Source organism: Apteryx mantelli, chromosome 18, assembly GCF_036417845.1.
Source record: "Apteryx mantelli isolate bAptMan1 chromosome 18, bAptMan1.hap1, whole genome shotgun sequence".
Taxonomy (NCBI): domain Eukaryota; kingdom Metazoa; phylum Chordata; class Aves; order Apterygiformes; family Apterygidae; genus Apteryx; species Apteryx mantelli.
Window position 1 is genome coordinate 8,811,594 of NC_089995.1, and position 23,195 is coordinate 8,834,788.

The following is a 23,195-nucleotide window of genomic DNA, read 5'->3' on the forward strand; positions in this document are numbered from 1 at the left end:
AATTTTTATCCACATGAAATCACCATAAAAATCAGTAACACTATTTACCTGATTGAGGTTAATTATATAGATGTTTGCACATACAATTTTAGACTCTCTAAGTTTTGTTAGAAGAAACTAAAATTTTTTAGTGCCTACAAAGTCTTTAATACCTGCTAAGTGCTATACAGCACTAATGTTTTGTAACAACATCCAGCTTCTGTGTGACTGGATATATCAATAATATATGCAACTGGAATGAGCTAGGTACAGTTCTTGAATTTTCAAAATTACAAGCAAATAGTAAGACTATAATTCTGTCATACTATCTAAATCAGAATGGCACAAAATCAGATTAAAAGATGAAAGCTTTTTGACAAAAATTTGAAACATTAGGTCCTATTACGCTTTAAATTAAACTAGCTAAGTGTACTCTATTTGCCCTGAAGAGTTCAAACATCCTCTGATCTTGTTTTAATGCGTAAAATATTTAAGGCTTTACAATCTGAAAACTTTTTTCAAACTTTAAATTAAAGTTTCCTCAAGTGTATCCTTCAGGTTTCCATTGTATTCTTGCAACATACTTACCGAGTTGTGCTTTACAACTCTCTATTGTCTTGTCAAGATTAAGCTGGAACCTACTACGTATCTGTCGTTTTGGTGAAATGAGTGGCACAGGGGTGGACTGTTGTTGGACTGACTCACTCAGCTCTTTCAGATCCATTTCAGCTTTGCTACGATCTGAAAAAGGAATTAAGAAATATATTTTTTTTAAAAAATCACTTTCTGTGTAAGACAGAAATTTTACTGAGTAGCAATGTAGACAATCTGAAACATATTTCATTTCTTTTATAACTATGGGCTGCAAGTCCTAAACAATAATTCTAAAATGACTTTACTACAAACAATGGTTTTCTCCTCTCAGATACTACATATTACACGCTCAAACTGCATGCATTTGTTGTGTGGAAGTTATCTCTGTTACATGAAATTATCAAGAAAGCATCAGTCTAGGTTCATCACTTATCTGACAATACTTCCAGTAAGCTGCTGCTGTTATTTACTACTAGTAGTACATTTTTGCAGGGATCGAGAAATCAAAAATAGAAACCCTTATAGTCACAACTTCAGAGGAAGAAAAATATAAATGTGGATGGTTATACTAGAAATTAATGATTCAAACTTTTTCAATATATGCCAGCAAAATCTTCTCTTGAGCTCTCCCATACACTTAAAAGTTTTCACTCTCAAACATACAGACCTGTCTGCAAAGAGTACAGACTAGAGTGCTAAACCTAAAAATGTCTTAGCAACTAAGTTTCACTTTTCTGTCTCAATTTTTCCACACAGGTGACATTTCTGTTCCATAGTCCTATCCCTTTGTTAAAACTGCTGTTTGCCTGACAGTCCATTAGTCACCAAGGGCGCTAAACCAGTTTTGGGTTAGTTGCTTCTTTGGGGAGGGCACAGAGAAGGGAGAAGGACTGCAGAGAGGAACTGGGTTCTGCCAGTTTAGCTCCCTGAACTGGATCATCACAGGATCAAGTAGGAGCCAATGCCATACGCTGGAAAATGAGAGAGGCCATGGAGGAGAAGAGGCAACATAACACCAGCACAGATAGGAATTTATGCTTCTCTTAGACTGTCACTGTACCACAGTTAAAGAAGGTCAAGGTCAGTGTTGCCTTTTTTTTTTTTTTTTTTTTTTTTTTTAACATATTGGCAGGACATTTTTTGATGTGCAATTCCTAGAGAATAAAGTGAAACAAATATGAAGGGCTGAATCAGTGTTTCCTCTGGTCTGACATTCTTTGCAAGTTTGGGCTTAATATCAAGGTACCTTCTAAATTTAAAATTTAAGAACCACAGTATAAAATGGCTCAACCTCAGCAGTGCGGGTGTCAGAGTCAGATTTTGCCACTCTCCTACCAGGTTGCAAACAGAATCTATATTACAGTGAGAGCAGGTAAAGAAGGAAGCATTCAAGCAGCTCACACAGTTCTTGTTTACTGCTAAAATAACAGTTTCCCATCTCCAAGGGAAAGGCAGAAGCTTGTACGTAGTGATCCCACAAGCCAAGCACACAGGCTACAGTTTGGACCATCCTGGCTTATAATACACATGCAGTCTAGATTAAACCAAGGGTCAACTGTCCTTTCTCGAACCAGTGAAATGATCATAAAAGTAATACTGAATTTCGCAGTCCTCATATCGCTTCCATACTGGAAGAAACTAAACATAATACAAACTCAGGCATCACTCAGTGTGATGTAAACTTTTAAGCTTTCGATCGTTTTTGAATATAAAATACAAGGCTCTAAGTCACTTAAGTACTTTTGAAAAATTTGCTCTTTGTATTGGAGATGAGTTTACTAAATCAGGTTTCTTCTTCCTGTGTACTTATAGACTGATAAAAACAATTTTAACCTTTTGTAAGAGATGGTCTTGAAATCTTAATTCAGCTCAATTCAGGAAGAGAATTTTCTGGATGATATGAAGTATACTGATTCATAATCTTAGAAAATATTTGACAAAGGAACCACAGCCAATTATTGCAGCATGAACTGCACGGTCACCTAAGGTATCTTGTAACCTAGTGCTGTCTTAAGAATGGTTTTCCTGACGGTGTTTTGGGTTTCACTGCATAAGAAAATGGAGCTAAAGTTCTCCTTACTCTAAACAAGACTTCTGAGATTGAAAGCAAAGCAAACCGAATTCAAAAAGTGCACAGATCAGATCACCTCATTTGAACCAAACAGATGAGTGAGTCAAATAAATTACTGACAATTTCTGTGCAGCCTTCTGAAGCTTAATCATGTAATTTTATCCTTTAATTATTAATATGCAAATCCTTATCTTGCATCGCTTTTTCTTCACAGAATGTTCTCCACCCAGTTTCAGCAAAATAAATGGATATTTCTTTCCCCAGTTACCCAGTGATACTTAAAAACTACAGACTACAGAAATCTGGGCTCCATATGTCATATAAGGTTCCATATTCCATGTAAGGAAATAACAAACTTATTTCATTTTTCCCTCCACAATATTCTTTAGCTAACTACACCCAATCCACTCTAATTCCACAATAGTAACAGCAATATCATGCTTATCATAGAATTTGATTCAAAGACTTCACAGTGAAAGAGATGTCTTTTAAATGGTTTAAATAGTTTGTTTGCTTTTTAAATTTTTTAAATAGTTTAGATAGGCTTTTTTTTCCTCCCCATTTTGAGGAAACAGGACAGAAAATGAATGACAAATCAGAGCACCAAAGAAATTAAGTCAAATCACAACTGCAAATCACAGCTTAATTAAACTCTAGCTTTTCTTTAACTGTCCCAGAGAGGCTGAAATAAAAATCGAATTTCAGAGTCTAATGTCCACCTAAACTGTCAGCAGGTAATGCTTTGCAACATACAAATTGAAGTTTCCTCGACTGCTAGGCTGGGCAAGCTCTTGGTGAAGTTTAAATTTTGTTGTGATGGAAGAAATACTCATAAGAATTAACTGTGTTAGTCTATTTATTTTCTAAAACTGCACATTTTAAGAAACTGCAGTGAATTGCTTTCAATAAATGTCATTTACAGTGCCAAAACAAATAAGTCATCTAATTCCAGCGCATATGTAAAAAAAAGACTTAATGTATTTAACCGTTTCTTCCCATAGCTATTCCAGATAATGCCAGAATGACACCCTACAAATACTTACAGCAGAGTCTCATACATTTTGCTCCTAAGTGCTGTAAGAACATATAAGGAGAACATCGTCGCTGTACTAAGACAATGCCCTATCACGGAGCTGACTGCATGGAATGGAACAGCGTGATAGCGAGAACTTTGTAGCAAAGGACCATGAAAATCAATTTCCCTGACAAGATACACAAAATGCACCAAGTGCTTAATCAGAGTTTTAGCCAGTGACAGATTCTGAACTAGCCCACAGCCCCTCCAGAACAGAAACAGACTCGACATAAGGGAAACCCCTGGGGGAAAAGGCCAACTGTAGCACTTCACTGACACGCTGACCTTGCCAGAAGCAAGCTAAGGAACTGAGATCCAGGTGCCACTGTTACCTGGTGGGTGCGCTGCTACAGGAGGATTACAAGTCCAACCTCAATGCACTCTGTTCTAAAGCACTGTTCTAGTCAACATTTTCATTAATTATTGCGACAATAAAATAGCATAAAATCTGTGGACAACACAGAAACGGAAGCTGCTCCTAATTCTTTAGAAAAGGTGTCAGAATTCAAAATGTTCTTAATAAACTGCAGATGATTTCTGAAACCAAGAAGCTGAATTAATAGCTGTAAGTGAAAAATACAGCATTTAAGAAGGAGTGGGAAAAAAAAAATTTTTTAAATGAGGAGTATCTGACTAAGGAACAATACAGTGAAAAAGAGCTTATGGCTCTACAGTAAACATGAGTCAATGTGATGCTACATTTCTATGGTTTTATAATAAGCTGTTCTATTATGAGCTCATTTTCAAAAACATTGTTTCCTTTTAAGCATGAGAAGGACAGAATTTCAAAAGGAATCAGCACTCCACAATAGTTCTTATTGAAAGGATCTGAGTGCTGGGTTTTAAAAAATTCTTCCACATATATATATATATATATATATGTATATATATGAAGAAAATCATAGAAAGTTTTGCTGTAGAACATGACAAATACAGAATTACTGTTAGTTAACTACATGGCAGGATACAAATACAGGCAAAAATGGAAGAAGGCGGGCAGGATGAAGACACGAGACACTGTAGTATTTCCCCTGGGAACCCTACATCTTAACATACCAAATAAATCTCTGTCAAACCAACAAGGAGGTCTCATTGAAAAGACCTGGACTTCCGATTTGCCCTATTAGTAGAAAGCAAGCAGAGTAAAGGGCAGAGAAACCCACTGAGGAGAAATATTCAGGTTCTCATCTCCAAACTCTTTATGTTTTCCCATCACCCATCTAAAAATTTTCACTCATTATTGTGTCCGAGTTGTTCTTCTATCTTTTCTGTCTCTGTCATTCATACAAGGACAGGTCTCATACCATCTGGAATATAATCTTTTTTCCAAGCAATCTATGTATAGTATAGCTTCGTCATTCCCATAGCCCATTTTTCACTTCAGCCAGTCTACCACTAACTACAGCTGGCTCGCATCCATTATTTTTCTTTTCCTGCTGCTGAACTGGAGGGCAATCATAGGAGCCCTTCTAGTTCTCTGCCCAACATATATAAGTGCCTTTCTATTCTGGAATTTCACTTCTGCTTTTTCAGAGCGAATCCCTGTTTGCATGATGCTTGACATTGAGACACAATGACTCATATCTGAAAGCCATACAATTCGCAGAGGAATCTGTCTGGCACAGCTGACACTCATCATCCAAAGAGAAAGGGCTGCCATTTTCATTCCTATTAAAAACAGCATATTTAGCAAAAGAAGCTTCCCTAAAGCTGAACAAATAACTGATATTCTATCTGAAAATGTGCTGTTATTTTACAGTGATCCTCATGAACCATCGCACCAGATTTTCCGTTCCACCCCATTTATTCAAAATATTCTGTGTCCCAGCTAATGTCTACCATCTGTGATTCGCACTATTTCAGCACCACATTATTTCTTAAGATTTGTTGCAAATGAATCATACCTCAGATAACAAGGCAAACAGCTGCAGTACAGCAGAAGAAACGATTCCATGGTTATGTCAAACAGACAGCTTAACACTGAAAAACACCCTGTAAGCTTGTATCCACAGTGAAAAGATCTGTAGCTCACCAAAACCATGAATTCAGCATTCAAGCTCAAGCCTTCCTGGATTCATCTAAGACCCAGGGGCAGAATCCTGCCTCTTCATGAAATATCACAGGACTGTAAAATGTAGCCAGTATCCAAACACTGAGCCAGAACACAGCATGACTGAGGAAACCTATTTACATCTGTTTGGCTTTCAGAACTATTTTACCTAGTTAGTACTTACCCACCCCATCCTTCAAAATACCAGAATCCCCAAATTTACTTTTTAGGAGTTTCAAGACATCTACTAATTCCTTTCATCTGTAGCTCTACCAAGAGAGGGATGGTCCAGTGAGGAAGCGATGGGAACGTGGCAAGGCAGAAGACACCATAGTAAATCCGAAATCCTAACAACCACGAGAAAATCTTGCCAAGAATTCACTGAAGAGACTGAGGGTGAAGAGCGGCAATGTTCACGTACCTACAGCCTTTAGAACCTTACCCATTATTTAGACACGATAATTTGCACAGTCCAAGTAAAAATCTTCCCTGAACTACTTCCTTTCATCAACAAGAAGAAACAGTAATATAAACTTTCAATTCCACTTTAAAAAATAATAAAGAATAGCTTATTTGATGAAACAATAATTACACACATGCTTCATTTAAAGCCATATACAAGAAAGTTTGTTCATATTATCTTGTATTGACACCACTGTAATTTATTCAGCTATAACAGTATTAGACTTTCAAAGGTCAAGACTAACCAAGATTAAGATTCAGAATGCTTCCTGGAGTGGAAGTTCTTTCTTGCTTAGCAGAAATTGGTGTTGAAGCTTGAGGAGAGAAAGGTTTGGGGCTGCCTGACAAGCTCCCTGCTTGACCCGTTCTTGTTGGTGCTGGAGAAGCTGAAAAAGCACAAAATTAATAAAGACAAATTTAAAAATAATCAGAATAAAGCCACTTTCACTGGGACAAAACAGCTTTTAAACCCTGTAAAAGCAGGGAAAGGATTTTTGTTTAATAATTTCAACTTTGTATTATACCTCCATTATAAGTTACAATTATTGCTTTAATATTAGTTTAATAAAAAAAGAAATTGTACTGAAAATAATTTTATTGCAGCTGCTTTGTCAGGCCAAATGTATGTTTACCCTCAAAAACATTCCATTTTAAGTTATTGAGAGTTTCTAACCTTTGAGATTTGGTTATTTAAAAATTATTAAAGTCTTGACACTCTGAATTGGCACCTTTTTATTTCATGTATGTGGGTAAACATTAAAAAAACACCTACCCCAGTTTCTAGATACTTTAAGAGAGAATTAAAAGCACAAATCACAGCAAGTTTAATGAGAGCAGCTCAAGATCAGTGACCAAATCTCTCAGATAAGGTAACAGGATATTCCTATATATACACACAGTATAAGCAAAAGCCTATGCTTTAAGTCTTCAAAATATCCATGAAGTAATGCTTCAAAAACACAAAACTTCTGGGAACAGCCGGACAGTCTACAAAAAGAAGCATCTGCAGGCTGTTACCTAAAAAACCCCCCCAAAACTAAAACCCCCTTTCTGTCAGCAAGACTCATTTCTGTCTGTTTAATCTCTGCCTAACGCTTTGAAGATGTAATCTTAAACTCACTCCTAAACTCTTGCTCTTTCCCAGTACATCAAGCATTGTCCATACATTTTCAGATTCCTAAAAGGCAGTGATATCTGCTGTTTCAATAACTACTTCCAAGTTATTTTCTTCCTTTCACTCACACAACAGACATCAAAACCTGTCAACGGCATCCAAATACAAACATTCCTGTCGAAGCATAGGGCAGTGACACTACTTCAATTTTTTTACAGCCAACAAATAATTTCATTTAAATTTTACTCAGAACACACAGATTCCAGTGCTGGCGCAACTAAGTTTATACATAATGTAAGTATTACAAAAGTTAGTGTTTCTAACAATATTCAGGTAGAAATGCCAGGTGAGAAACTGAATATACTAGTTAACTGCTGTGAAGCCAAATCCAGCACTTTCATGTACTATGCGAAAGGGTCAGTAAGGCCTCACAAAAAGTTAGAAAAAATCCCCAGAACTACCATGATAGACAAGAAGCCAAAGAACAGTGTAATATCTACCATCTTCTTTTATCTTTATCTGACAAAACAGCTTTACTATGACTTTCCATGATTATGTCCAATATTATAAAGAAATAATAATGTAGTATAATAAAAGCCCTACATTTTAAGACAAGTAACACTATTTGGCAGCTACACCTTACGTATGAAAGCTGTACACAAATATGTTCATGATAATTTATGTATAAAGTGGTATAAATAGGAAGAGTTTCTCCTGGAGGCAGCGAATAACTCAAATAATTGGTGCAAGTCCAGAGATTTTCTGAGATTTTCTTTACTTTGTTACATGAAAATGCTGCTGATGAATTATTCCTATTGACTTGGTATTCTCTACTAAGAAAGCCATGTATTTTGATATGTTTAAATTTATTACAGTTACCGTGACATCACTTTCATAAGAGGGATAGAAAGTTGTGAATGCAAATTTCCTATCACAAGATACTTTTTGTACCCAAAGTTAGTTTCATGTCCTATCCTTTACTGGCTGCGAACAGTAAGAGTCCTAAATGGCTACCTGTCAGGGCTAAAGCACAGTCTTGTTGTTTTTTGCAGGGCTACTGTCCATCTGGATTTTCATGTTTGTTGGTCTGTTTTTAAGAAATTATTAAATAACATTGCAGAACAAAGGAATAAGCATGACAGTTTTATTTTATATATAATATATATATATATATATATATATATATTTTAAACATTAGACTTATCCAAAGGCATGTGTGGCATGCCCGTGTTTTGGCACTGATTTCTCTACCTGCAATACTGATCTCAAAAGCAAAAATTAACTAAATCTCAAGCTTATTTTTCGCTGTCCTGATTCCCCCTTTCATATGTGCCTATCGCTAAGTAATACAGGACTAAGAAAAAAAGTGTATGTTACTGATGCCCCTATACAGAAGCTGAACAAATTAGTCCATGCTCCTACTGTAGAACAACACCTCCCTAAAAAAGTACATCCACTAGTTTGAAGGAGTCTTCTACAACTTCCACAGAGGTTATTTTAATATTAAACTGTCTAAAACAAAAACCTGTAAGGAAAAAAAAAAGAGCTCTCTCAAGATTATACAAATAAAAGGAAAAAGAAAAGAAATATATCATGGCTTTTTCTAAACTTGATTCTTCTTTTGGGTTGTAATTTCAAATATAACAACATGAAATAAATTCTGTGATGTTGTCCACATCAAAGTAAGTTAATTTAGGAAACTTTTGCTCATTGTCATGCAAGTTGAACTAGTTTTTCCAGGCTCCAGATTTTTATGTATATTCATGTATCTTTTATATGTAGTTTTTAAAAGTTTCCTCTATTCTTTCAGCTCTCAAGGTCAAGAAGTTTCTGCTTCCAAAAGGTTTCAGTTTCCACTGAAATTTCACCTATTTATATGCCTGTATCTAAAACAACTCTGAAAAGAAACTCTGAAAAATTAGGCCCTGCCAAAAACTGTACCAAAACCATTGGTCACAATAGAAAATTTCAGTCATTCAAAAACATGCAACAAAAAAGCTGCAAAATTGTATGTTTAGTTTGAAACAATTATTTGCAACTAAACTATCTATTAGGCAGGATTAGTAAAAGTTTATGTTCAATCAATTTCAAAAGCATTACCAAAAAAAACCCCAAACCCAGTGTTTTCTCTAAAAACCGCAACTCACAACAGACTGATTTAGCTTTCTTTACAAAGAAATCCTTTTATCCAAAACTGAAGTCTTATTAACAGTCACATTAATGAACATATGACATCTTTTGTTTCACATATTGACGGTTATTTTTTAAGGATGACAAATGTAAGGCCCATTCAGATAAAGAGGTTTGCCTGAATGTCACAAAATTAGCCAGCAGTTGATGTGGGACTACACTGTAAGTCTGTGAAGTCCAAATTCTGTATTCGTTAGTCCTTTTATCTCTTTACCCACTGTGCCTATTGCAACCATAGTTTTACCATATTTTAGCACTCAGTACTAAATGGGGGAACACTGTGGGTGAATTAAGCTCATTGCCTTGAAAAATGGCTATCAGATTTTAAATAGAATACTCCTAATCATGGCAAATCAAGCTTTTTAATATCTATTTCCACCCTTCATTCACTTTGACAGTTACAACTATTTCCTGCCATTTAAACTAAAGGTTTTTGGTCACCTTTCAAGATTATTTATTCCTTCTCAGTGCAACAGAAAGGACTGTTATTTCTTATGTGTGAAACTGAAAGTTAAGCTGGTCTTTTTTTCTAAACTTTCTTCGTAAAATGATTAATAACAACATCTGTCTTTGAAAAGTACATTTACTAAAACCAGTGCATTAACCAAATGCAGTCAGGTCTCCTCATTTTTTTTACCTGTATTTTTGTCAATAAAGTCCATGGATTCTTCACTTGCGCTAAAATGACTGGAAGTTGCTTTTTTCTCCGCATCCTGTTCAACATCAGATCCCGTGTGGACTGATGAGTTTGTACTCATTGGTGACCGCGGCATATCCGTCAGTGAAATCCTGCGACCTGCACTACTGCTCAGCATCGGCTTGCTCATCAGAATCTTGGGTGATGCCGTCATATCAAAGTTCAGTTTGATTTTCTCTTGTTTGTCTGTCTTTGCAGTTCCAGCAGTTGGGTTTGCAGGGTCTAATAACATTTGGTATTGATTGTTGGGAGTATACGGTGTCCGGAAAGGTGCGTAGTTAAATACCCCAAACTTTCTACGAATGTTATCAACATAAACCTCCATCTCTTGCATTGCACTGTTGAAGATGCTTTTAGTCTTTTTCACAGAAAAAGGAATTTCTTTAGACATGAGGTAGCAATTATTTATCGGAACCCAGGCCCTATATACAAAACAGAAAGATAATCAAATTTAATATTAAGGATTTGACATTGGCAACTTTTCTGCACATACTAATTTATTTTATCCTAACCCTAAGGATACGCACACATCAGATACTTTCAAAGGACCATGTTCACTTTCCTTTTCTTTTAATAATTCATTGCTTAGTCTTGGTAAATAAGTAAACAGCATGTCTTAGACTACCACTAGCTTATTTCTTCTACTCCAGTAACACATACAACACAAATGAACACTGGTCAGTAACGACAAGACATTCCTAATCAGAATATTCTGTACAACTGTATGAAGATCACTACTAAACAATCTTTCAACCGAGATGTCACAGTTAGCAGAAAAATAGAAAAAGCAGGTTAGAAAGCTAATATTTCCTAAGCACATTCTTAAAAACATAAAGTTTTATTTTTACACCCCATGCCAGGGTGATCAAACTCCACAATACTAAGAAAACTTTTATCACCAAGTTTTGGACAGATTTAATTTATTTTTCATTCAGACTCTAAAACCTTGCCTTCCAAGATAAGAGAATTCCAGGAACTTTGACCTAAATATATCATGGCCATATACAGTTTTAAAGTATATGTTTTAATAACTGTATAGATTTGTATTTTTGATTCATGATAAATGAATTAGTATTCACCATGGCTGCCTCCATCTAAGCAGAGGGTTGACAAGTATAGAAAATATGAACTCCTTCCTAGAGCAAAACTGGCGCTTGCAACAAGGATTATATTTTCTACTTCTATTTCATTTTTTAAAAATACAATTCTTTGTAGCACAAAACTACAGTCACAGGAAATAACTTGCATATTGACTAAATGTTTAAATATCTTTTTTTACTGTGTCTTAAAAAGTTTATTCTAAAAAACCAAACAAATAGAGAGGTAAATTTAAGAATAAATGAATATAGCTTAATTGATACAAAATATATAATTACAAGATTATATATGTATTACTCTGGCAAACGTGATTTATATTTTACAGAATTCACATAAGAAATAAAAACTATATATGCAAAAGTATTATATAGTTTATTACGGTCAAGCTTCAAAAGATAGGACAGCAAAAACTCTCAGAGTAAAGAATTACAACAACAATTTCTTAAGCACAGCCAAAGATATCCTTTGGTTAAATTCCCACCTGTCATGCTGGCCAAAGAAACGGGCATCAACTTGCCCATCTTTATCCCTCAGTGCTTTAGCAGGCCAGAATGGAAAGCCTTTGAGTTTAGCCCAGACCAAAGGGTGAGGATTGCTCTAGAGGAAGAGGCAAATACACAGTTAGAAAATACAAGCAGTTTTATCTTCAAAATCAGGTACACAAAATGATTTTTAAAAATTGTATGTATATATTAGATTCAATCAAGACTCAACACATGCAAGGCATTTGCCAAATACAAGATATCATTTTAATATATACGTGATATATACTTAATATATAAAAAGAGAAAAAAGAATAAAAAAATTACAGATAATATCTTAAGTATCTCAAATAAACACATCCTAATAGCACTTTTTAAATTTATTTTTACTTAGTCCCTTCCAAATACTTCTTCAACATAACCTAAATTCGGCCTAATCTCTAATTTCCATTTAAGTACAAGATGATCTGATGGATTACACACTTCTGCTTAAGAATCTTAAGAAGCCTTTCCAAGTCTGGTTTATTATTAAAATCAACCAATCTATTAATAGGTCATAAAACAGAATAAAGTCTAAATTCTCAGATCCACACCTATAAAAACAGACATTCATATTTCAGAAATCTTATCCTAAGTACCACCTACAAACACAGGAGTAGATATCTTATATTTGAGGACAGAGAAACTGACAACTGCTTGTTGAGATCCTCTGCAAACAGTTATTTCTGACTGAACCAATTGCTTTGTGAAAGCGAGCGGTCTGACAACTAAACATGTTGAGATGATCTTCTGACTCCACAAAGCGAACGATTCGCCAGCACAAGTCACTGAGTAAACTAGAGCAGCTTTCGTTGACTCAGTAACCACCACGGGTTTAAAACAACGGAGGGATAATAAATGGGAGTCAAATGGAAGTTTTAGTTTAGTGTATTAGCTAGACTACCATTATCTTTAACTTACACAAGGCTCACAAAACCAATTCTCTCGTTTTTGGCAAGCAGCTAAATAACATTCCGGACATACTTCAATTTCATTCATCTGAAAAGAAAAAGCAGTTATTGAAGAGCTTAAACACAATCAAAGGTATAATCAATAAGTACTATTATGGTAGCCTGTCCAGGTTAGTAACATCAATTTTCCACAAATTCATGGCCATAAATTGACCTGGACAGAGTTTTACTTCCTCTGAAGTCAACAGAGTTTTGAGTGACACCAATCTTTTTCTACACAAGGTGCACATTTCAGTTAATAAATCAGTCACATTTTTACACCCCTCTTCAGACTATAATCTGCCATTTACTCCAGTGATAAAAAAAAATCCTTACTTTGTGTAATACTGTTGTGTTTACACACAGTTTACACAAATACTGTTGTATTTATTCCAGCGACAAAAATATAACCTCACTGTAGGCATTTAATATCATAAAAATTTGTGCAGAATCAAAAACATTTTATTCCTCATACTCATATTACATAAATCAGTTAAGAAATTGAGCTCTAGTTATGTATTTAATTTCTACTATTAAAAACTGATATATTCTCATAATTTATGTGAATCATGGATATTTCTGTGCCAAATGGGGGTCAAGAAAGCATTTGGCATAATTAAAAAGAGTCAGATCATCAGTTCAAAATATATAGTTCAAAAATACTACACTTAGAATAGCATTTTTTTTGTAATACAAAATATTATGGATTATCACTGAAATAAAATCAGTGCAAATGATCAGTTAAAAATGGATGCAGTCATTTTTGTATTCAGTAACAGGACTTTGTATATTATTACAGCAAATGAACCACCAAAAATGTATCTATGAAACGGAAGATCTGACTCTCTTCTTCCAGCTCCAAACATTCATTTAGAAGGTAGGTGTATTGCTGCAGTATCCATGTCTCCTTTCTTTTTTTTCCTCACTGAAAGTCTGAATTACACACAGTGGGAATTCTAATGGAAGACACATTAGCAATGCCCCTGCCAAAATCATTCTGAAGGCCATGGGTATGCATATCTAAATGTAAGAAAGACTATACAGATTATATTTATATAATACACATGATATAAAGCATTTAATATTTCACTCGAATATCTGAAATAGAATTAATGATTTAAAAATACAGACAGAACAATTAAGTTAACTGGGATACACATACCTCATGCTCACAGATTTTGATGATGACTTTTGCTGTTTGTGTCAATTTGTGATTTCCTGAGGGATCAAAAAAAAAAAAAAATGCTTTAAGCAAGAAAATTGTTATGTTAAAATTATAATAAAAACAACAGATTTTGTTTAAAAAGAAATTTACATTAAAGACAAAAGAGAACATCTGAAAAGACAATTTAAAACAACTATGTATAAAAGTAGGTCCATCCACAGGAGCATAACACAGTAACTACTCTTTAAATGTTACTTTTCAAGCTTATTGCAGCCTGCCCATCAAGGATATACTGTTCTTAAGTGACCAACATGTTGTATCATTCATTTTCTCCTTAAGTTTCCTATAAAGCACTGCATCATGCAAAATACTAAAACAACACATACTTTCTATTTGAAAAATTTTAAGGTGGAATGAGCAAGTGACAGCACAGACAATATTTGGTCCTAGAGATATATGTAAGACAGTTGTTAAAAAATTCATTTGGGCTTAGGAGCTACAGTAATTAACAGGAAGATAATTTCAGCCAACTGGAAATCTACAAATTGCTCTATGACTATATTCATTCTGAAGTTTCATATTCCAGGAAATAAATACATATCAATATTTACCCCCATTGTAAATAATGCAGTTGTGCAAAATCCATTTGGCATCAGCCAAAAATGCTTCAGTGCAACCGTACATTTTCTTTTTAACATTCTGGAAAGAAAAATTTAAGAATATATCAGGAACCAGAAATGAATTAGAAGTGACATCCTCTTCCCGAACAGCTTTCCTTATCAATTATACTATCAATAGGATTACTTATGTTCGGTAAGACTTATGATTCTAAATACTGAAGAATCTGTCAAATTCAGCACATCTTTTGATTATCCCCAAACTGTAGCAACTGTCTAAATGAATTCCAAATAATAAATTATTTAAATCAATATCTTAAACTTTTGAAAAAATATGTTAATATTCTGAGGCACTGTTCCACTCAATGTCTCTGCAGAAAACTGAGTACCCAATTTCTTCTACTGGTGTATTACTGCTTCTCAGCATTTTTAACTTTTCCAGGACCCAGACAAAATTATAGGCCATATTATATATGACAGTAGGCTTGATTTACCAGTCTACCCACTGGGTAAAGTAGCTTCGAGTAGACAAAATCATTACAGTTGGCTACACCTTTATACCATAAAGACATCAACCTCCATTGTAAAGATAGGGAGAAGGAAAACTCTTGGTATCTCTTCACCTTTTCACCAGGTCCTAGCAGAACAAAACTCTGCAATGCTCTGCTCTTCATTAAAGCAGTGGAAAATTGAGAACTTTTTCATAATTTGAAATTTTTAGCGTATTATTGGCCTGAGAATCAAACTCCCAGAGGTCAACCTCTTGACTGTTTCCCTTTTCGCCCACACCTATGGGCACAGTGGAGATTACAACATTTGCTGAATGATCAGTAAAATGAGCCTGGGATGGTCCCTGCATACACACACTCAAATGTTTCTAAGACAAATTAATGGGACAATGATGCATTAACAGCTAGTAAACATCATGGTCACATGCAAACTCTGGTTAATGAAGTCTCCCCACACAACGATTACAGGAATCCAACAGATTTATACAGGCGGAGATCATCACTGTAAGTTCTTTTTTTTTTTCATACTATTTTTACTGAGCCTTTACTACCCGTTCAGACAAAATTATGGACTCGCTCAGTTAGCAAATGATTGTTTTTAAGCTATAATGGAACTAACATTTGCAATAACAAAAAACCAGTATCAAAATAATTACAAGCAATATCTCTCCCCTTCCCAACAAACACCCCAAAAATCTTAATGGCAGCAATTAAATTCAAGGAACCTCTCTCCTTTTGCTTCATACTAACCTTTTCTAATGTACAAAGGTCCATTGGATGAAAGATATATTCTGCATAATCTGGGTGCTGATCCAGTGAAACTGGCTTTTGAAATGGCTCTGTCTGTTTGAAAAAAACAACCCCAAAAAAACAATCAAACCGTTTATTAAAACTGAACTGTTTCACCAACCATAGGGTAGTGATTCTTTTTCTAATACTACTTCCAACCGGGATGTCAGAAAAAATTCTTTGAAGGTAATTAAAAAATTTGATGAACTGATAAAGAGGAAAAAACACAGGCAGAAAAAGAGAAACCAAATGGTCTCATTTAGCTGATTTTTATATATGCCGAATGTAAAGAATTACAAAGTTTGGATTTTTGTAAAATGATTTGGTGGGGAGGGAGTATCAAATCACAGAATAGCTGAGGTTGGAAGGGACCTCTGGAGATCATCTGGTCCAACCTCCCTGCCCAACCTGGGTCAGCTAGAGCAGATTTTCCAGGACTTTTTCCAGTTGCATTCTGAGCATCTCCAAGGATGGAGAGTCCACAACCTCTCTGGGCAACCTGTTCCAGTGTTCAGCCACCTGCAGTGGAGTTCACCACCAACGAAGAAGTGTTTTCTTATGCTCAGATGGAATTTCCTCTGTTTCAGTTTGTGCCCATTTCCTCTTGCCCTGTCACTGGGCACCCCTGAGAAGAGTCTGCCTCTATCTTCTTTACACTCTTCCCTCAGATATTTATAAACATTGATAAGAACCCCCCTAAGCCTTCTCTTTGCCAGGCTAAACAGTTCCAGTTCTCTCAGCCTCTCCTCATATGACAGATGCTTCAGTTCCTTAATTATCTTTGTGGCTCTATGAGACTTGGAAAGATCTTAGCAGAAGGAAAACACCTTTTTAAATCTCCTATTAACTAGGCTTACAATATCTCTTTTTCAGACTCTCATTAGAATCATAACTTTCCTAACAGTGGTGGTTTGGTAATACAAACACATGCAAACTTTTATCAATGGGGCTCTAGATTTTATTTGCAAATGTTGGGGGACTGCAGTTTTCTGAAAATAACCAATTAAAGTACTCTGGTAGGAAAACAACAGATTATTAGTTAAGTGTCTAAAGGGCAAAAAATCTCAAAAGCATTCATTAAACATTATCTTTCTAATTGCATTTTCAAAACACCTTGATTGGGAATTCAATATAATCTAACACTGACACTTTGCTTCTGAAAAACAGCACTTAAAATTTCTAATGGCTCATTCTAATAGCACAGTATTTACCACTCCAGAGTAAAAGAATTCCAAGATCCAAAATTTGTCAGTACTTAAGAGTATTCTTCCCCAAAACTGCCACTATTGTTCTGCTAAAATACTTATCATAGAGACATCAGAATTGCAAAGAGCCCATGAGTCTGCACATCTGGTTTTCCCTGACATCTTTTACATAGCAGGCACAGAGACACTGCTTTTGCTCCCCTAACTTGAACAAGAAGGTAAGTTAATAGGAGTTAAGAGAACTCTTGGCACTTCATCGCAAGAACATCTTTCTTTGATTTACTTTTTCTTCACACATGAAAACTAGACAAAGCTTCCATAGTGAAGAATGGGGGAAGGGAACAGTTGAAATGTACAGGCATGGTGATTTTGAGGAATAAATCTAAGACAGATATGAGGAGAAAGGGAAAAGTCAAATGAAAAGCTTAAGCCAGTTTTGCCTCTGTGATAAAAATTCATAGATCAGCAACCTCATATTGCATGAAAGCTGATGGCACAGGTCTTCAGCACATCAAGGATAATTTCTTCATTTTCACAAGTATATTGTACTTCTCAAGTGTATCGTAACTTCTGTGACAAGCACAACTTCTACTGACAAAAAGAAGCTACGTTTTCAACTGGTATAACCAATAATACAGCAATGTCTGCGCCTAATCTTCCCGCCCGTGTAACCAGATTGGCAAAAATCATGCCTTTTTGTTTCCCTGATGCTATGCCAACAGCCCCTTTTATCAGAGAGATGGCCTTGTCCACTTTTGGTGAGTGAGAGAAAACAAAGTCCCACTGGAAAGGCACACTATATTTTCACTAGACTTATTGAAATATTAATTTAAGTCCTTCTTCAATTGCTCAGTTAATTCCACTGCTTGTATAGGAAGACTACATGAAAAGATCTCAACTTCTGCTGCCTAGGATGCATACTGACATTATCACAGACTTCCTGGGTAACCACAAGCACATTACTTAATCTCTCAGTGCCAGTTTTTCCAATTAGAAAAGGGAAGGACATGTAAGAACATCTAAGAACAATCTACATTATGAGGACAAATCTGTTCATACTTTAACATAGTCGGACACTATTTGGAATATCAGGGGAAGAGTGTAAGTAGAACAAATAAGCAGAAGAGCCATACTGCTACTACAAAGATAAGCCGAACCAGATCATAAACATTCTCCATAAGTTGCATCAAAAAACTACATTTTAAATGCACTCCAATTCAGTATATATAGTCTAAACTAATCTGTCTGTACCAGACAGGTGGCAGACAACATAGCCCACTGATTACAATCTGATAAAGTAACCTAGGATGATGATCCACAAAACAGAGCCAAACCCAGTATCAAAAAAAAAAAAAAAGGAAAGAAAAGAAAAGAAAAAGAAAAAATTCTCCTTACCCCTGGCTGTTTCATTTTCTGTAGTGCAAACTTCAGTAAATATGATAGCTGTTCAATGGTGAGCATTGTCATAGCTTTACTCTGTGTTTCTATGCATTCTGCTACAGTGATTTTCTAAAAATTAAGATTACAAAATATTTTATTAGCAAGCATTTCTAGGTAAATTCTTCTCCATTAAAACATTCCAGCATTATTCAAATGGAAGATAGTAACTATCTCATAAGAAACACAACATTTCTGATGATGCAGCATAAGTTCTTCAGATACGTGTTTTATTCAAATTCAACTTGGGTTATGTTAGCAAAAAAAAAAAAAAAAAAGAGGGAAAGTAAAAGAAAAAGGAAAAGGAAAATCGCATGCACCTTCTAGATCACACAAACTGAATGTGTGAAATACAAAAAAATCTCAAATGCAATGCAGGTTCACAGCAATGTGAAGGACTGAGAAAGTCACCTGGGCTTTGATACAATAAATGGCCAAAAAAAAAAAAGTGATTAAGCAGTGTTACTTTCATTAAGGATATTATTATACTAAGTATTCTTCCCCAAAAATCAAAACTGCAGAACGTTTTCAGAATTAGAGATGCCTGATGAAGGGATGACCCTCTGGAATGGTGCCTTCTCTGGAGGTGGGAACAAAAAGGAATGTGAAGATTCATGGTAAGAAGGCAAACACAATCCAGGCAGGCACACACACACGTGCGCACACATAGTAGGGAGGCAGCAACAGATGTCTCCTTTCTTGTATATATCTTTTTGGTTCCTTTCCCAAAAGGCAATAATAAGAATAAAATAGAAAAATCTGGGAGTTTAAAAAAGCTGCTTAAATCTCATGAACAAAAAAGGAAATCCATTCCTTTTATCAAACTAACCTCACATTCTGGGCAAAACCAATCCCCCTCTGGTTCGGCTGTCAGTTTCAGACACTTAGCATGATAAACCCGAGGACAGAGTTCGCAGCAGAGGACTTGGCCTTCCCGATGACAAACCCAGCAATAGAAATCATTCCGTCCATCCTGTGGTACAACATCAACAGGGTCTGTGGTGAGTGGCTGCTTCATATAGTAAAACGGACCATGTCTTAGTTCTGACTGAAATGTAGGCAAGAAAAACAGGTTTGGTTTCAAAACAAATTTGCATTTTTCAAATAATAATATTCATAATATATAAACAAAAAGCAGTTTACAGAACTTAATTAACATTTACGCAGGTACAATATCTTATTTATTTCATAAAATCATTCATGAAGAGGTCTACTTCATATTCAGGTGCCAAATACTGGCTTAAATTCAAGACTGAAAATAACTTTGTGCAAGTGAGGGCATCAAGTGCAAGACATGTAAACTAAAAAAAATATCACTAGATGTTTTCATATTCAAGGAAAGTGTAGCATTTAGATGCTACAGGTCCCAAAATTCTTAATTCCATGAGATTTTGCAAGCTAAATATTGTAAGATATTTTGTGGTGGCTAAACCTGGGATAACTGAAGAAGTTAGTCAGTCCTCAAACAAGAAGCTGAACACCTTGCAAATATGACCTAAACTGCGGTAATTTACAACCTTGTACAATTAGGCAAGTGCTGATTTTGGTTAATAAGGCAATCTGTAAACTAGGATGACACAAGAGCAGATTAACATCTTGTTCTGCCACCTCTGCCACAGAAACAGGAACCCTTGGAGAGATTTAATCCACATGTGAATGTATATCAGAATTTAAGACTCTCAACTTCCATAGCTTTGCCTGCACTAGAAAACAGCGTTAACTTTGAAAAATTTGCACAAACTAGTCTCTCACGTGAGCCCAAAACAGCTCAAAGATGACACAGCTTATGTCAAAAAACAAGAAGCAAAGAGCATGGCACAGCCAAAATGGGTCACCAGATTTGTAAAGGTCATTAGATCAGATTTGAAGAGATGCTAACATTTTTTGGAAAATTGCAGGGGGGCAGAATACAATATTATATTTATAAATTACAAGGGAACTTAGTTTTCTGTTTGGTATTAATTATAGGGATGGTCTGCTGAGGAGGGAAAGGTGGGAAAACCCTGAGTTTTAGGCAAAGTTTATTTACTGTAATTTTTTGTTTGATATAAAACCATATGCTCATGACATTACTTGTAACTATCGAACTGGCTGCTTGTAGTTTGCAGAACTATTCTGTTTTGTTCACCGGTGATTTTGCATGCTTCCTACACCATTTACACATTCGCAGGCTCTTAGACCCTTGCGTTGTCACATGTCCATGTGACTCCAGAGAACTGAGCAATTATATGCATGTTCTGTACCTCTGCAGCATCCTGTACAAAATCAGCCACACAGGACATTAATTAAAGTCACCAGAAACCACCATCCTACCAGCTCGAATATCTAAAGTTACAAAGGACAAGGCCTTTCAGAAGGAAGGTTCTGTGAGATCCTGTGGAATAAGATGGACGGCATAAGGCCTTATCCACATTTCAAATTTATTACTATTCCAATCATTAAAACCTAGATACAAAGGCATAGGTAAACCCGAAGTAGAGAATGAAAGTTGCAATTTACAGTGAAGAAGCATATTTTGTTTGCAGTTATATGCACCACAGGTGTGAAACCAGTATCTCAGTAGGGTATACTTGGAGATGCAGCTATGGGGCATTATCATCAACTGCAGACAAAGCAAATTACTAAGAGAATTTAATATGTATTCTGACTTTGATGTGGGTATAAGCAGTAAACCCACATGAACTTCCTAAAAGTCAAAGATCTTGTTTTAAAACAAATGTCTTATAAATCTGTTACACAGAAATGAGCATCATTATTTCTAAATAGACTAGAAGTCTATATTTCCTAGAAGATGAGAGGAATTAATTTTCTGTTCGAGGATGCTCACATCTTTTAGACATCTATCACCTTAATTCATCTGAGACAAGTTTAAGGACAAAACAAAGGGTTAGAAATGAGACTCAAGAAAGACACGAACAACAAAATCGAAGGACTAAAAATGAATGGCTCAGCTGCATCAAAGGACCTTTTCACTTGTTCTAATCAGAGTAAGATGTTTGAAGAGTTTAAAAGTTAGGAAAGGAAAGCTTTTTTTCCCCTCAACATTTTCAAAACTATCCACTTCAAGCTAAAATAGGTGGTAGCTTGTTTTTAAGTCTTTAATAAAGTTAGTATGATCTTTATAACAATACAGAAAACTGAAGAAAAACACAACAGTATTGTAGTATTATTTTGGAAAAAAAATCACTACTTTTATTCAGTTCAAATTAATATTGAAGCTAGGTAGGAAAACAAGCTGCCAACTTCAAATACATGATAACTGACCAATTAAGGGTCAGATTTTCCTGACTTTTTAACCTGTCTTAGCTAAATTCTTCAATCAATAACTCTTCACTTGTTAAACACTTATTATACCTGTTGCCACCCTCCGAAGATCTATTACTGCATCCATAACATGTAATACAAAGTATCACACAACTCTAATTTTAGTTGACTGTATCCTGAAATACTCACACTTAGTAAGGTAGAATATTAAGGTGGAGCTTTTTAGTGATGTTGATGCTTTAGTGATCCACCTCAAAGTGGATTTATCAGCCAGTCAGAATCACAGCCAACAGCTACATTATACCTGAAACCTAACTTGACAGCAAAGCAAGTAACTCTGTGCTTAGCTCACATCTGTTCAGCAGTAAAAGAACCTCTACACACCAGTTTGTCTTAGTCTTTACAGCAACTTCTGCTACCACAAAGAGCAGCGTTTTGTACCTGCTTTAGAAACAATTATCTCCAGGCATGCCCATTTCAAACTTGACTAGACATGCAAGATGATATATAAATTAAAAGCAACTTGTAAAAGCTAGACAAAACAGAACACAATACGCTTTATTGCTGACTTACGATAAATATAGAAAAATAAATAAGTCTGCTTTCTTTTTGTCATTAGATATACTATTTCAATCTATCCTATACAATTTCAAATCTGAGATACCCGGAAAACAGAAAAGGATTTACTGAGGGGAATGTATTAAGTTTCAACACCTCCAATTGTGTTTTCACATATACTTTTAAATGCATGAATAAACACTGGAAATTTGCCCCCTGAGATTCAATACCACTGTTCATACAATTGTCTCTACACTGCACAGCCAGAAGCTCAGACTTTCAGCAGGGCAACATCCCCCCAGTAAATGTCCAGGATGTGGAGGAGTTTATACAGCCTGCAATGAAGCTCACTAAAATCTGGCCCCATCGAACTAGTTCACTACACATGTTATTACTAGATCTCTCAATTATCCTTAAATAAAACACTCTTGACAGTGAAAGTTCTGTGGCAAGGCCTGATCTATTCACAGTCTTCGTTCCAGAATAACTATAGTAATTAGGAATCTCATTTTCTTTTTTAACCAGTGCAATTGTACCCAAATAGCATTTAACGTGGAAGCTATTACACCGGGAATAGGTGCCTTAAACCCAGAGAACTTAATCCTGTGTTTATATGACACTTGCAAAATGCATTGTTTTAGCACACAGAATTGCTTCAAACTACACACAGGCATGTCATCTACAAATGAGATTAAAAACAATTCCAGCAGGGCTAAAGATTGCTTTGTGTGTAACCACTTCCAGCATGACCCAGATGCTTTACAGCATTCACTGTTCAACACAATTCATAAAATCTTTTCACTCTCGTCATACAATGAATCAGCAATTTTCAAAGTCTTCTGGAGTCAAC

The 23,195-nt window shown here is 35.5% G+C and overlaps 1 protein-coding gene across 4 annotated transcripts in view; it reads right to left on the reverse strand.

The window, feature by feature from the left end:
- The window catches only part of ZMYND8 (zinc finger MYND-type containing 8), a 68,362-nt gene that overhangs the window by 18,328 nt on the left and 26,839 nt on the right, over window positions 1-23,195 (reverse strand). For all 4 annotated transcript variants that reach the window (XR_001295339.2, XR_010886042.1, XM_013961820.2 and 1 more), the window contains exons 4-13: window positions 19,353-19,571; window positions 18,482-18,595; window positions 15,843-15,935; window positions 14,578-14,665; window positions 13,964-14,019; window positions 12,773-12,850; window positions 11,812-11,927; window positions 10,173-10,654; window positions 6,477-6,617; window positions 568-720 (exon numbers count right to left, since the gene is read on the reverse strand). Coding sequence is in view for 2 of the 4 variants with exons in the window: in XM_013961820.2 (XP_013817274.1) it covers window positions 568-720; window positions 6,477-6,617; window positions 10,173-10,654; window positions 11,812-11,927; window positions 12,773-12,850; window positions 13,964-14,019; window positions 14,578-14,665; window positions 15,843-15,935; window positions 18,482-18,595; window positions 19,353-19,571 (1,540 nt within the window). In the remaining 2 variants the exon portion in view is untranslated. The remainder of the gene's footprint in view (window positions 1-567; window positions 721-6,476; window positions 6,618-10,172; window positions 10,655-11,811; window positions 11,928-12,772; window positions 12,851-13,963; window positions 14,020-14,577; window positions 14,666-15,842; window positions 15,936-18,481; window positions 18,596-19,352; window positions 19,572-23,195) is intronic.